This window comes from Electrona antarctica, assembly GCF_951216825.1.
Source record: "Electrona antarctica genome assembly, chromosome: 15".
NCBI classification, from domain to species: domain Eukaryota; kingdom Metazoa; phylum Chordata; class Actinopteri; order Myctophiformes; family Myctophidae; genus Electrona; species Electrona antarctica.
In genome coordinates, this window is record NC_136796.1 from 19,146,563 (window position 1) to 19,162,138 (window position 15,576).

Genomic DNA, 15,576 nt, shown 5'->3' on the forward strand with positions numbered 1-15,576 from the left:
GCTGTGGTTGGGGATGACGGTTTGAAAACATCACTCTCTATCCTTTACTCACACTCAGTCACTCACGTCACACAGTCACACTGTCACACACCCGTTTACAACCGTGGAGTTCATACGGACGGACTGAGCAGACTGCATAAGATACAGGTACAGTAGTCATCCATATACTGCAAGTGATAACCTATATAAAATAAATAGTAGCTATAGTGTGCCAGTCAGAGGTCTTTTTCGATTCATGTCATGACATTATTTTACTGTCTCTCAAACTCTGACAACAAGCGCTTTATATTTTGAATGTGTAGCCTACATTTATGGAGAAGTAGCCTATAAGCTATGGCATTATAAAACGAGAAATAGCACTGGCCTTAGGGAAATCCCTGTCAGAGACAGACATGCGGGCTACTCTACAGAATGGAAAATAAAGAAATCTCTGCATGCAAACTGCAGCGCAGTGTTTCATTGTGAGGACTGAGGAGGGGGCCGGCATTGTACTGGACCTAAGAAGGTCAACAAAGTATTAGGGTTTCATTCTTAAATAAACAGTGCATTAGTTCATTGCAGGTACAGGACTACTGTACCTGTATCTTCATTGCAATGAACTAACAAGACGTCTGCTGCAGTGTACTTTTCGTTTCTTCGCAAAAGCATGTCTAACTGTTGACTGTAAGAGCCCTGGGCGACCTCAGTCAACTGAATACACACTGGATAACATTATAACCAGGAAATGTTGACATAAACTAAGGCATTTCAATAGTTGTATTAGTCATTCAGCCATACAGATGAACGCTATGGCATTTCTCCAGCTTCAGTGTGTGTAATAATACAATGATTAAGACAACATCAAACTTAAGTGCAATTTGGAGTACAGACTGATTGACCATAACATTGACCAGATATACAAATATTATTTGTATATATCTATCAAAAGATTAAAACACAAAAGAGCTCAAGAGCTTATTTCCATTGCGGTCCTTTGAGTGTAAATGTCTAATACAACCATTGACCTCAGGCTGCGAGTGTGCTTTAAGAAACAAATGCAAATCCAGCAAAAGACAAGACACTGGAAGACTGCAGTGGAATGTACCTTTCATCCAATCTCAACAAACGCGTTCGAAACACTTTTGTCTAACAGGAATAGGTTAGAATCTAACCTGTCATAGACAAAGACGGATGCACAGCTGCTTTGTCGAGCGTCCTATATGAACACAATTGACCAGTGTTTGGGGGAGGGAAGTCAGCGGGGAGGCCGCCCGGCTTCCTTCCGTCTATATTTTAAAATGTTCTTCAAAATAGTAAAAAAGTAAGGTGTAAGGTGCCATGCAAGAAAGGGCCCTGTATGGCCAAGATTTAGCATTATGGCAAAGAGGCCCTGCATGCGGGGGTGGGGTGGTGGGGAGGTCAGCAGGGGATCAGCTCTTATCTTGAGGGTGTGGCAGGTGATAGAGGGGATGAATAGACTGACAGGCCTGGGGCTGGGCAATTAACCAAAAACATACCAAAACCGATATGTAGAAACAATAAACGACATACTTTATTCTTCTACTCCATTACATCTCAGAGGCAAATATTTCACTTTTACTTTTACTTTTACTAGTACATTTTAGTATTTCTATAACACAAGAGCAATAACGCAATATTCACATTTTGTACTCAAGTAAAAGTACCAATAACTTATTGATACTTTTACTTGTGTGAAAGATGTGAGTACCACTTCCAGCACTGGTGAGCGGACTACACTAGAGGCCGGCCTGTTTATGTGGGCTCACCGGAGATTGTGGGCACTTTTCAAAATGACAAATGGGTTTAGTGTCCCAACTGGACGGCAAGCATTACAGTGGAGAGACCTGCAATTTATCATGGTGTAATCCATTGGTTCTCAATCATTTTTAATCTCTGGACCACAGTCATATTCCAAACAATCCACAGGGTCCACCCCACCCCACCACCCAACAACTATACTGTACAGTGTATACAATAGGCCTATCGTTGCTGTCGGGCAGAGACATTGTCTCCAATTTCTCCATAATTGTGTGTGGGGGAAGGGGGCGGTGTACATCAAATACATATTCACACATCTACAATATCGATCATACAACAGTGTCACACAATATAGTGACACTGTGTTCTCTCAGTCTCAATGTGTTGTGAGACTGTATATTGGCAATGTTTTTTCTATTCTTGAAGTGAAAGTGAAAGTTGTGTGTGTGGGTTTAAAAAAATATTGAAACAATGAAAAGAAATTAACAAGAGCTTGTGACTCATTCATAACTACATTGGATCAATTGGAACACAGGTTTGTTTTTCTATTTCCTAAAAAGTAACAGTTTTGGAGTTGGACACACCTGATGCTGTCGGAACTTATGCATGTACCGGGTACATGCATAAGTTGTAACAAAATAGATGCATTGTGACCTTGTATTTCAGTGTGCAACAGAGTGCACAACAAAGTAGATGAAGCCCTTAACAGTCAATATTTCATTTCAAGGATTATGTTCGAAACATTTCTATTTCTTACATTTGATGCATTTATGAAATCCATTGTGTGTGAGAATGTGAGTTGGAGACATGTACCAGCATGAGTTGCACACAAAGTTGAAGGAAGTTGAACGTGTGCATGTGCTTCGTTAGCTTGCCGATTTCGGGTTATAACATCACATTATGGCACAGCACAGGTTGGGGGGGGGGGGGGGGGGGGTTGTATTGTTATTCTGAAAAAGGATGAGACCTTCCGCAAATAATTGGCATAGCTGTAAAGTTCACTGGAACAAGAAGCACAAATTATAAAGCCTATTCCAACAAATTGGAAATGGTGTTCACTGACCTTTGGTCAATATATAAAGTTTTTATGGTGTGGAATAAACACCCAATTTTCAGCTGTAGACTGAAAACTCACCTCTTGAAATTCCATCTCGGCCCCTAGCACTCCTTTCCTTTTCCACTTTTGTCACCTTTGTTTGATAGAGGCTAGTTTACAACACAGATATATGTTGGTCACATGGTCTCATGTTTTCATTATTGTCTCCACCAGGCCGAAGGCATGGGGAGAGAGTATGTTTTGCACTCCGTCCGTGTGTCCGTCCGTCCGTACGTCCTTCCTTCCGTCCGTCCGTTACCAGCTAATCTCCGGCACCGTTAACCCGGTCGATGCCAAACTTTTCACACACACTCCCTGGATGCCAACGATGAACCTCTGCCCCACATTTTCCAAAACGGCCTGTTATAGCGCCACCATGAGGCAGCTTTTCACATTTTTTACCTAAAACTGCACCGATCTGCGTGAAACGTTGCATGCACACTCCCTAGAGGCCAAGGACAAACCTTTGAACTGCATTTTCCGCATCTGCCTTTTATAGCGCCACCAGGAGGCCGACTTTTGTAAAACACATTTTTTGATATTACTCCTCCAGATTCTGTCCAAAAATCTCACAAATCGTGACACAGTATCTCTATGGTCATGTGCTCAAGTTGGATCTGTCCGATATTTCATATTCCATCCTGATTGGCTATAATTGGCTTTCACAGTTTGCAAGATTGCCCCATTTTGAACAAAAGCCTCAAATCATGAACGCAGCATGCAATTTACGTGAAATCTTTCACACATTTTCTTACTAGGCTGAGGAATATATCCCACCCTTTTCACATTGGCCTGTTATAGCGCCACCAACAGGTTGATTTTTGCAAAACACATTTTTGGAACAAAATGCCTCAAATCATCCAATTGCCATCAAAGGCAAGAAATGGCAATCGGTACACATGATCTCTGTAGTCATGTGATCAAGACGAGTCTGTTGGATTTCTCAGATTGTACACTGATTGGCTAAGTTTTCAGAAGTGGCCCGTTTTGTACAAAATGCTGCACATGTCCTGCTCATCCAGAATTCTATCCTCAGAGATGCTATGAGTGATCTGGAATTGTTGCAAAAACAAATAAAAAAAAACATCCTCCTAAACATTTTGCCAAACATCACACACACTCCTCCTGGTGGAGACCTGTGCCCGGAAGGGCACTTTTTCTAGTTTAAAGTTGTTTTCTTTCTTGGTCACAAATATTAAAGGGATATTTCACTTTCAATTAAAATAAACATTAATATATTAATAGATGGAAAAACCACAGATGCGATTTTTCCATTACGTTTTTCATTTATTTTTCTAGCTTCTAACCCGGTGACTGTCCAAGCCATGAACCAGGACATGGACAAGAAAAAGTAATGGCTTTGGACATGCATGCTTTCCACACGAGTCAACACGACACTTGAAGTATACAGCTTGGCAGCCTCCACGCTGTGTGTGTGTGTGTGTCTCTGTTTACATGAGCTGGGTAGCAATCTCCCGTGCCCCCTCTTCAAGATAAAGACAGAAGCAGAAACCCCGCTCGCTGTTTTCTTCATTTCCTTCCGTCTTGGCCTACATTCAAGAATGACTTAGGTTTGATATTGGTGCGGTTAGCTTGTGATGTCACAGAGGACACACAGTGCATTGTTCTGTTCTCTGCACTTTATCTGAGAGGGAAAGGGAGGGGCTTCTTTGTTAGTGTGGAGGCGGTGGTCATTGAATTTATGTGTGTGTGTGTGTGGGGGGGGGGGGGGTTGTTGGGAAGAAGGTCTGCATACTTGCACTTTCCCATGTGCTGTCAGTATCTATAAATGTCAACATGTTTGTCCTAATATGAACCTTCTTCCCAACAACCCAGAGACTACATTTTCGGGTATGCGGGGTGGCTGCATCTGTCCGTCGCACAACAGAAACTGAATGTCAATTACGTTTATTTTTATTTTTATTTTATTGATATTTAATGTTTCGTGGTTAGTACGAGTCAAGTCACCACCAGCTGAGCTTACGTCAACGAGGAATCTCAGGAACGCAATGTGTTGACAGCTGGGCGTGACGTATATTAGCAGCGACATTGCCTTCATATGTAGTTTCAAGGCTTTTGCGGCCACATTAATTCCACTTTCTCCAGAAACTGGCTGTATCAAATATGAATGGACATCATTAACGACGCACAGCCACTCCCCTGACAGAAAGGCCGGGGTGGTCGGTTTATTTTTCAAACACAGTTCTTATATGAAGCGACCTAAAATCCCCCTATGGAGATTACAATGCAAATAAAAAAATACATGAACCTGTGTGTTGGTGCCCTCTACTGAAAGTGACGTCAGACTTCGGTGCTCTATACAGCTACTCTTGAAAGGTGCTGACAATCTAAGGACTGTCACCTTTCCCTCGTAGGGACCGGGCTACCAACCTAAGGTTCCCTAGCCCTTCAATTATCCTCAAGTCCTGGGACTCACTTGGCTAGTTCAGGATACGGGAGTTCATAAGGTCCCATAGAGCGAAATATTTCACGAACACAACTTAAAAGAACATGGACGTTACTTTAGTAACCATGGTTCTTTAAGTAAGTGAGAGAAATATTTCGCTGAACACCCTTCTGTCTTGCTCTTGGCAGAAGGAAAGTGTTCGAATGAGAGGCGGTGACGTAGGCGCCCCTTTTACGCCCTCGGGTCTTGGCGTCTGACGTCACCTCTCTTAAACCCACAGGACATAATTCTTCATGTCCCATTGTCCTGTGGTGAGTTCATTAAAATGAAGTTCTGCACCTCGGTTTTGAAAGGAAAACCTCCCATAGAGCGAAATATTTTGTCACTTACTTAAAGAACCATGGTTACTAAAGTAACCTCCATGTTACTTGTGGTTAAAACTGTTGATCCCTGTGGTCAGAAATGTCTATGTATTGTGACACCAAGCTATTGTTAGACTGAGCACAATGTGAAAGTAAAAGTACTCATTGTGCAGAATGTCCCATTTCAAGTTTTCAAATATACAAAAATGACGATTATATTACGAAACAATTGCAATTATCGCAAATAATTGCGATTAGGCGATTATGAACTAATTATGACAGGCCACAGCACAGCATAACACAACACAACAGTGCATGGTCACAGTCGACTCGGCGGTGTCGACAGCCTTGTGGCCACGGCAGTGTTGACTGACATCAACATCCTCATTTGCCCTGTCTGTCACACACTGCAGGCTGGATGGTTGGTTCACTCCAACGACTAAAACCTTAGAGTATACTCTAAGACTAAAACCCAGCAACCTCAGATCACAACAACACAGGATAAAGCAGGGACGTTTTGGGGTCAGGAAGGGAGGGGCTTTCACGTTCCGAGCCTGATCGGGGGTGATTATCTGACCAGATTATCCTGTATTGTGCCGTTGATTCTCAACCTTTTCTTTTTCTTTTTTTTTCTTCAGAACAACCCCCAGTTTGACATGCGTTAGGCCACCACCATTTGATAGCATCTTTTTTAATCCTTGTGTCTTGAATCTACACTGTGAAATCCTCAGTCAGCGTTCAGTGGTGCACATAAGTACTGTATATACTCAGTATTCAAAAGTACTTGAATCATGTATCATGAAGTACATTTTCAAAATTGAAATGTAGTAAAAAAAATAGTACAGTGCAAGTACAGTATATAGCCGATCTACAAGCTCACAACACATTCTGAGCTTGTATATCAGCTATATTCACTTATATTTGAAATAGGGCTTAAATCCCCCAAATTGATAATTATATTGATAATATTTCTTAGTTTTTGTCATATTCCTAAACCAATAATTTGATGACCAGCAGTGGTTCCCTATGGAGACACAAAGGAGACTCTTTGTGTCTTCAAGGGAACCACTGCTATTATATTTTAGTTCATTTTGCTCTCAGTTACAGACCATTTGACCCATATGTCCCCTGCTGGTCCCCAGACCCGACCGCTGAGAAACCCAGCTGTACCGTGAGGGGTTTAAAGATACGATGCCATCTTAATCCTCCCGTATTGCTCACAGACGATCAGGGCCACCCGACCACCCGATCATTTTCTAATATATTTGATCTCTGTCGGGTGGAAACCTCATATGTCCAAAAGGATAGACCTACTTTTCAGGACTCAAATTCAAAAGTAGCAAAAGTAGCAGATTTTGTGTGACGCTGTATGATCAAGTAGGGCATTAATTTACGAAAACACACAAAGTCAAAATATGGAGATAGGAGGTTTGTGCCAGACAGCAAGGATTTGATAGTGATCTGGATGTTGTCGACCGTTGAAAACAAACTGGTCGTGTTGGACATGTTGGTTCATGGTTGATATGTGGCAAGAACGCGGCTACTATATAACGTTTGGTCCCTAGACATTATCCAAACCATTCGTCCGGAGCCATTGCCAATTTTAATCAGCTCTTTTGTTTGCAATCTGCTTCCATGTGCGATCTGATCACACGATTGAGGTGCTGCATTGCTTCACCTATGCCTGATAATATCCTCTGGCCGCCCCATTATTATAAAATCTTGCTGTGTGTAAATGTATAGAGATGAGTACAAAAGAGTGTAGAAGTGCAGGACAGGTACTAGTGTCATCAAAATGAGGAAGTACTCGTGCAGTATACCAGGACAGGACTGCATGATGCAGTCGCTCTACCACTTCAAACATGGCTTCTGTTTAGATTAGAATATTACATCATGGTTTCCTGTCGCTGAGTATTTACTGTATATTGACACATGTTTCAAGGTGGTCTTTATCGTTCCATTTTGTGTACAGTTACATGAGAGTCAAATAGAAAATTGTAGAAGCATTTAGTAGTAGTAGTAATAATAATAATGAGGGATGTCCTTATCACGTTTTTTTGCTCCCGATCCAATTCCGATCATTATTTAGATTTTGAGTATCTGCTGATACCGATTTGTCCCGATCCGATATTAGAACACTTATCACAACAGACGATATCCAGTCTAATATAATGATATGGATATAATATTGATACTAGGGATGTCCCGATCACGTTTGTTTTTGCTCACCATCCGATCATTTGAAAATGACACGATCGGCCCCGATTTCCAATCATGTGATTGGATTGGGACAGCCCTAATAATAATGCCACTGTGGAATACTTTAAAACAGTTGCACACATGCCTACAATTGCTGATATGCGTCGCCCTTGTTGAAAACAATGTATTTCAAACTTCAGCTTGTCACACTCCAGGGCTGCATGAACAGTGCTCGAGTGCTGTTTTCTGACCCTTCAATTTATGGTGTGACTGTATGACTACTACAGCAATTAAAGCTCCACTTACTTTACCTACCGTACGTCTTCATAGTTAAATTATAGTTATCATTATAGTTATACAGTTACAGTTATAGTGCTGGGTGTGGACGCTCCTTAAATAGGACAATGGCACTTTGGTAGAGGTTTGGATTGTGGAATTACCTTGCCATGATGTAACTTCAAATACTGGCGATCTTCAACAGTTGCTCCGCTGACTGGAAATATTATCCTCGCTCCGTTGACCTAAAATATTATTGTTATTAACTTGCATTCCAACAGTGAAATAGCTCTCAAAGTCACTCTTTTAGCACATTTAACTAAACAAAATACATACATACATGGATGCACCTGGGACGTATCCTCAGTGATGTATCCCAAGGTCATCGGGGTTTCGGGTCTCCCAACATCATACCCCTCACTCAGGTGACCCAGCCGGGGTGATCAAGTCCCGACTTACGTCCCAGTAGCTACCCTCGATCAGTCCCATTAGGGAAAAAACCAGGGCCACACAATCCGTTCCTCCTGAACTACTCTGCCGGGACTGGGAGGTACCATTCTGGCGCGTGGAAGGACTAGGCTCTGTGGGTTGACTCCTGTCCGGGCCCCTCCTACGTCTCACCAGGTCCACTCCTGCTCTCACCAGGTCAGGCCCTGTGCGTTGCACCAGACTCCCAGCACCAGGCACTTTATTCAGGAATGGTGGATTCTCGAGCCGCAACAGTTCCGCAGGCTCCACCTTGCCCTTGGTGGTGCCGCAGGCTCCGCTTGAGGCTTGAATGGCCCTCCTAAAGGCCTCACCGTGGGTTTGTTGGGCTTCTTCCTCACGGAAGACACAGGCTGGGGCGCCAACCCATACTGCTCTCGGGTGCCGTCTAATTTCCGGCTGCCACCCGTCTCTCCGGTGGTCACCAGACTATTCCTGGTTGTCACGTAGTCTGTTCCTATGAGTCACTATAAATAGAATAACTAAACAAAATACATACATACATGGATGCACCTGGGACGTATCCTCAGTGATGTATCCCAAGGTCATCGGGGTTTTACAGTATAACTCCAATATTTGTAGTTACATTGTGGCAAGTTAAGTATTATACAACCCAAACCTCTACCAAAATGTAATTTTGCTTTCATTATGATTGAAGGCAAAATCCAAAGCATAATAGTGTATCTTGATGAGCTGTATTTCAGCTGTATTTCAATGGTGTCATGGTGACATGACACCATTACTGTCATGTCACTTGCTTTTGTCACTTTTTTTGGTTTGCTTGTTTTTCAGTTCCGTGTGCATGTACACACTATGGGGAACTGGCATGTTGGAGTAGGAAAAAACTACTGTGTGTGTGTGTGTGTGTGTGTGTGTGTGTGTGTGTGTGTGTGTGTGTGTGTGTGTGTGTGTGTGTGTGTGTGTGTGTGTGTGTGTGTGTGTGTGTGTGCGCGCTCACGTGTGTACTTGTATTTATTACTACTATTGTACTATTACTGTACTTGTTGTGAGGGACATCCCCCACAAGTACAGTACAACTTGATAAAAACACATGTCTGAATTAAAGAAACTTAGTTGCGTGCGGTGGTGTGCACCGAAGATAGACGATCTAATAGCAAAGCAAAAGCATTTAAAATGGCATTGATGAAATGTACATGCCACAGGGAACTGGCACAGTGGAGTCGAAAACCCTCCTGTGCTGCCTGCCTGTGTGTGTGTGCGCGTGCGTGCGTGCATGCGTTGTGTAATTTATGACCTGTCTTCCTTGCCTCATGTGCGCTCCAGGTTAGAGGGGTGTTCTGGAGCACCATGCACCGGTAGCAGAGGAGCGATCACACAAGCAGAGTGGATCCGCCGGGGAGACGCTGGTCTGGGGGAGAAGAGCCAACATGGCTACCTTTAAGCTGGACAACGTGGAAGACCTGTATGAGATCGGAGATGTCCTTGGAAGGTAACAGGTTTCTATACTAATCTGTAATGTCTTTGGGTGTTAATTGCACTCTCAGAGTGTGCAAAATCACACAAGAACTTGGCAGACACCCCTGCAGTGCAGTATCTTTGAACTTGTCGAGTTATGTTTCCGTATCATTTCCTGGTTTCTGTGTCTAGCTTTTCCCGTAAATTAAAGTCCTACTTCATCATAGTACAGTGTCACACAAAAGGAAAAAAATTGTACCATTTTATTGTACTCGGTCGGTGTCTCATAGAGGCTGTGGACACTTCAGAAACCCGCCTACCAGTGACATCAGTTTTTTTGTTTTGTTTTACTTGAACAATAGCATGCTAACTTTTAAGGAATAGAAAGCCTGCAGTTTCTATTAGGTTCGATTCCCCATTGATGATGTCACTGGTAGGCACGGGTTTCTGAACTGTACAGCCCTCCTCTGAGACAGTGAGTAGACAGAAGCTAATGCTCATTATAAGATGCCGTGATGGCATCTGAAATGCTGAAAATGGGTGAAGTTGTCCTTTAAGCATTCTCTCTCTCTCCCTCTCTCTCTCTCTCTCTCTCTAAACATCTAAACAGAGAACACAGCTTTGAGAGAGAGAGAGAGAGTTTAATTGTTTCAAATCATCAAATTTCATTGACTGATCATAAAAAAACTAAACTGCCACAAGGCGGATTATCAATCAGACTTGGAAGATTACAAAGACGCCTGTGTGACAGAAATCGTTGCGGTATCAGACCAAGGACATCATGCATCCTGTGCACGTCCCCCTAAGGGAGAAGATAGCAATCAGGAGAATGAGACGAGCCGGTCACTGGCGTTGAAACCGGGGACTCCCTGCCAGCGAGCCTGTACTGTGGGAACTAACACAAAGGCATCGAGCAAAAGGACGTCCCACAGGGCCACGGCTGCCTATTATATGGGGAAGTGCTAAGGAAAGAAAGATGTTGGTGCCGAAAGCACAAACGAGGTGGCTAAGCTGTATGGAGAATCAAGATGACTGTTCTCTATTTACCTGGTTGTTTATTGCCTAGAGCAGTGGTACTCAAATGGGGTCCGGGGACAGGGTCACCATGTTATATAAAACAGCACAACCAAACATGCTGACATCATGAATGAATAAAGAAAACAAAACACAAAAACAGGACACATGCAATCTGCATACACACAGCAAAAGCAAAGGAACACAAAAACAAACCCACCCACCCCTCCCTCCCAGGACCAACGGCGCCACGAAATGCACATCTGTGCCAAGTTTCCCACCACTGTGCAATAGGAAAAAAAATAAAAACCAAATCATATCCTTGATTATATCTGCAATGTTAGACCAAATATTAATATTTTGATCTGCTATTTTTGACATTTTGGCAAATCTTTGCTTCCGGGGGACCCCGGCACAAAACATTTTGAGATGTGGTCCGTGGCCAAATGTATATAATTTTGGGGGTCCCACTGGCCCAGAGTTCATGCTTACTCTGCTTATTCCCATGTTGCACTGTGTAAAGGCTCATTCATACACCAGTTTTAGGTGATAAGCAACTCACCTTTTAGGTGAGTCGAGGCCATCATACGCGCGGTGAGCTCACCTCCCTCTGGTTCAGATGCGCAACCACAGTGCCTGCAAAACCAAGGGGACCGCCCACCCAACTTCTAGACCAATCAGTGAACGGGGTCATAGCCCAGAGTGAAAGAGGAGATGTCGGTCAGTAAAAATAGAGAGATGTGTCATGGGTGAGCGTAGCGTTGTGGCGAGTTGCTACTTACCGCGGTGATGTGAGCGACGTAGTTTTCTTTGGAAAACTACACCGCTTTAGGAGTTGTAACTCACCTGAAACTGGAGCATGAATGAGCTTCAAGTCTCTCTTAATAAGAAAAATAGCTAAATTGCTGTTCCCCCCTCCGTTCCAGCGGCCACTTTGGCGAGGTGAGGATGATGAAGGAGCGTGCCACGGGGACCAGCTGGGCGGGGAAGTTCCTGATGATCCGGAAAGGCTCGTGCAGCCGCCTGGGGATGGAACGCCGCAGCGTGGAGCGAGAGGTGGAGATCCTCAGCGCGCTGACGCACCCCAACGTCATGCACATCAGAGACGTGTTCGAAAGCAGGGCACAGGTGGTGCTCATCGTAGAGCTGTGAGTACACTGAGAGAGAGAGAGAGAGAGAGAGAGAGAGAGAAGGGTGGAGGGAGATGGAGAGATCAGACATTCAGATCATAATTTGTTATCTTTCCTAATTTAAATCCTGTGTTTTATCTGGTGCAGGAATTCACAGCAACGATGAGAATAGTATTTTATATAATTATGCATGCTGTCGGCCAGAAAGCTCTCATCAATTCCTGAAAGATAACAGTTTTGAACAGTTTCCACCCGACCAAGACGAAGATGTCATTGGCAGGTGTTTAGTCACTCAGTAATGTGGACAGTGTTTCTAGGCACTCAATATATTTGGGCTTCAGCCATTCATGATGTCATGCTGATTGATGACACCTTGTAGGCAAAACGTCTAACAACAACAAAAAAGAAAAGAAAAAGAAGAAAATTGCCGGCCTGGCGAAAACATATAATAGTATGTCCAAAGCTGTTACTTCAGTAAATGTAAATTCAGTCACAGTTCTTGTTACTATACTTAAAGCTGCACTATATATGTAACTTTCCTCTTCTACCCCGGATTTGAAGCCGGTTGGTGCTGAGATTTTTACCATTGAGCTAATAGGGCCTGCATGCTTACGAAGGTTATAAATTGAATCTTGACTGACCATCACGTCAATATTTGTGTCAGATCCTGTGGCTAGGTGAGACATTATATACCTTTGACACGATCTAAATGTCTCAATAGAAGAGCAAGGAGACAAAATACAACAAACCACCCCAAATGTATACACGTTGGACAAAATTACATTTTATGAATAAAAGAAAAAGTTGCATAGTGCCGCTTTAAGTAGGGCATTAACTTGCAAAAAAAATATAAAATCCAAAAAATAAAGTTTAAATATGGAGATACAAGGTTTCTACCCGACAACATCAAAATACATAACTTCTGTTGCCTGAGCAAGGTTAGTGGCAGTTATTAAATAAACAAGGTGGCATTCTAAACGGCGAAGCACCTACAGTACGTGTATGCAAATCTGTTGTGGGTTAATGCATTGTTATGCAACAAAATGAAACGTTGGACTTGCCAGTGGTGTAATTCAACGTGCTGTTTTGATCCATGCATTGTGCTGTGTTGTTCTCAGTCATTGGGGGAAAGTAAGTACAGTAAGTACATTTACTGTACTTATTTTACAATGTTGAGGTACAGTACTTTTACTTTACTTGAGTGTGTCCATAGTTTTTATAATTCATACCCTACTACATCTAAGCCTTATTTTAGGGCGTAATTAAAAAATTCGAAAATAACGTTCTACAAGCTCCCAACACGTGACGAGACGTTGTGAGTGCTTGTACGGGTGTCATTCTGACAGAATTACCATCTGATTAATGCATTTCTGATAGAAATACATATTTCTGATAGAAATACTTTATTCGGAAAAAGAAATGTGTTTGCGATTGACACAAAAATAGTGGTGCAAGCAACTATTTATATCAAACTTGGGAGGTGTTGATTGAAAGTCGAGTCACTAGACTGCTACGCTACGAGACAGAAAGTTGGGTTTTCACCGCGTACGTAGTAGAGGATGACTCATGTCAAAAGAAAGAAATTCCCTCCCCATATTCCTGTCAGAAACCGCTGAGGGCTGACTTCACCCTTTTGCACTGCGTTGCCAGGATCAGCGGAGGGGAGCTGTTTGACTTCATCGCGGAGAAGGAGAACGTGACAGAGAGCGAGGCCATCCAGTTCCTCAAGCAGATCCTGGAGGCCGTGGCCTTCATGCACAGCAAGAAGATCGCTCACTTCGACCTCAAGGTAAACCCACCCGCTTTCTCACTCCCACGTAGGGCCACATGCCGGGCCATGGGGATGTGCAGGTCCACCCACGACCTAATGCATATCTAATTTCCGGGGATCCTTGAAATTAAAACGGTTCGAGAATTACTGCCCTATTATATATTCTGCCATTGGATGTGCATCTGATCCTGATGATTACGGCAACGGTCTCTACAGAAAATGGCAAAGTCCCATTGCGTTCTCACTTTTTATTCAGAATTTACGCAACCTTGATTGAACACGCTGTAGTGTGCATGCCAGGTGGCTAGGTGGCGGTGACACACTGTCAGATAGACCAGGCACACATGTAGTAGAACCATAGATATTAAATAGATGCTTTCACTGGCCGCTGCAGTTTATTGTAGCGACGTGTCTCCAATACAGGCAGGAAGTCAAGCGGAAGTGCCATAGGGAAGGGCTGAAGGCACGCTGCGTTGCTGCCTAAGTGACGTTACTCATGCGACTCCTCCATGTCTCTCGCTGTCACTCAAGTGACTACTGGCCAATCACAGCGCGCCTTTTCCGGGATTTATATCACACACACGGAAATTGTGCCTTCAATTTTGACATGGCCCCCAGAGCCGGAAGAGGCGTCTACGTTTATATGTCTATGAGTAGAACCACTTCCGTTCTACTTCCTCACAAGGCTGTTTATTTACATCTATGGTTTACATTCACCAATGCAGCGTGGTTTCGCTGCTCGCTAAATTTGTATTCGTAGGATGAGCGCCTACGGCTCTGCACCAATGTAATAAAGAGAAGCAACGTGAGTCTCAGCCGACATAAGCCATGATGTCACACATTTTGCGGATTCATCGTTTTTCCTGTTTATATGGAGACAGGAGGCGGAGTGTTTTCAAAGATTTCCACTCTGGAAGGTGTTTTCACTTTGCTGCGTTTTCAACCCCTGAAAACACTGTGCAAACTATACTTTATTTTGCCGTATAGCATGTCTTTGTTGTCGGGCAGAAGCCTCTTATTTATGGTTTTCATAAATGAATATCCTACTTGATCATACTAGTGTCACACACAAGTATTCAAAGTATCATGAAAAGCTCGAAACGCAGCATGAAACGACACATGTGGAGCTTGTCGATCTGCTGCTTTTTCTATTTTTGAATTTGAATCCTTAAAAGTAACAGTTTTGGACTTCCACCTGACAGAGACAATATAATTTAGACAGATGATAGCTTAATTTTTGACATGGTAGTGATTGTTACCCGTTTATTGACTAGAGCTAAACTCTCTCTCTCTCTCTCTCTCTCTCTCTCTGCAGCCAGAGAACATCATGCTATCAGAGAAGGAGGCTCCTCATCCGAGCATCAAGCTCATAGACTTCGGCCTGGCCCACCACTTCCAACAGGGCGAAGAGTACAAGAGCATGGGCGGCACACCGCAGTACATCCGTACGTAATATTACCCATACTGCTCTGGACCATGCTGACCCCGATTTCAGAGAGAAAAACTAAGTGAAAAAGCACAGATGTGTGTGCGTGCGTGTGCGACTGTGTGTGTGTGCGTGCGTGCGTGCGATACAGTAGCAGAGCTTGACTTGTGCAGGTTGTCGAGGTGTGTAAGTCTCTGTCTCTGTAAGTGGTCATCAGGCCTGTTTCCATGGAGAC

General features: G+C 43.3%; 1 protein-coding gene across 2 annotated transcripts in view; it reads left to right on the forward strand.

Moving 5' to 3' along the window:
* The first annotated feature begins 70 nt into the window (after positions 1–70).
* Positions 71–15,576, forward strand: part of LOC306938283 (death-associated protein kinase 2) — a 28,543-nt gene continuing 13,037 nt past the window's right edge. Inside the window, exons 1-5 of one of the 2 annotated variants that reach the window (XM_079522386.1) lie at positions 71–147; positions 9,869–10,034; positions 11,941–12,162; positions 13,795–13,933; positions 15,231–15,360. In XM_079522386.1, coding sequence (XP_079378512.1) covers positions 9,973–10,034; positions 11,941–12,162; positions 13,795–13,933; positions 15,231–15,360 — 553 coding nt within the window. In that variant the 5' untranslated portion in view covers positions 71–147; positions 9,869–9,972. Of the gene's footprint in view, positions 148–9,845; positions 10,035–11,940; positions 12,163–13,794; positions 13,934–15,230; positions 15,361–15,576 lie in introns of those variants that run through there. The other variant, XM_079522385.1, reaches the window with a different exon arrangement.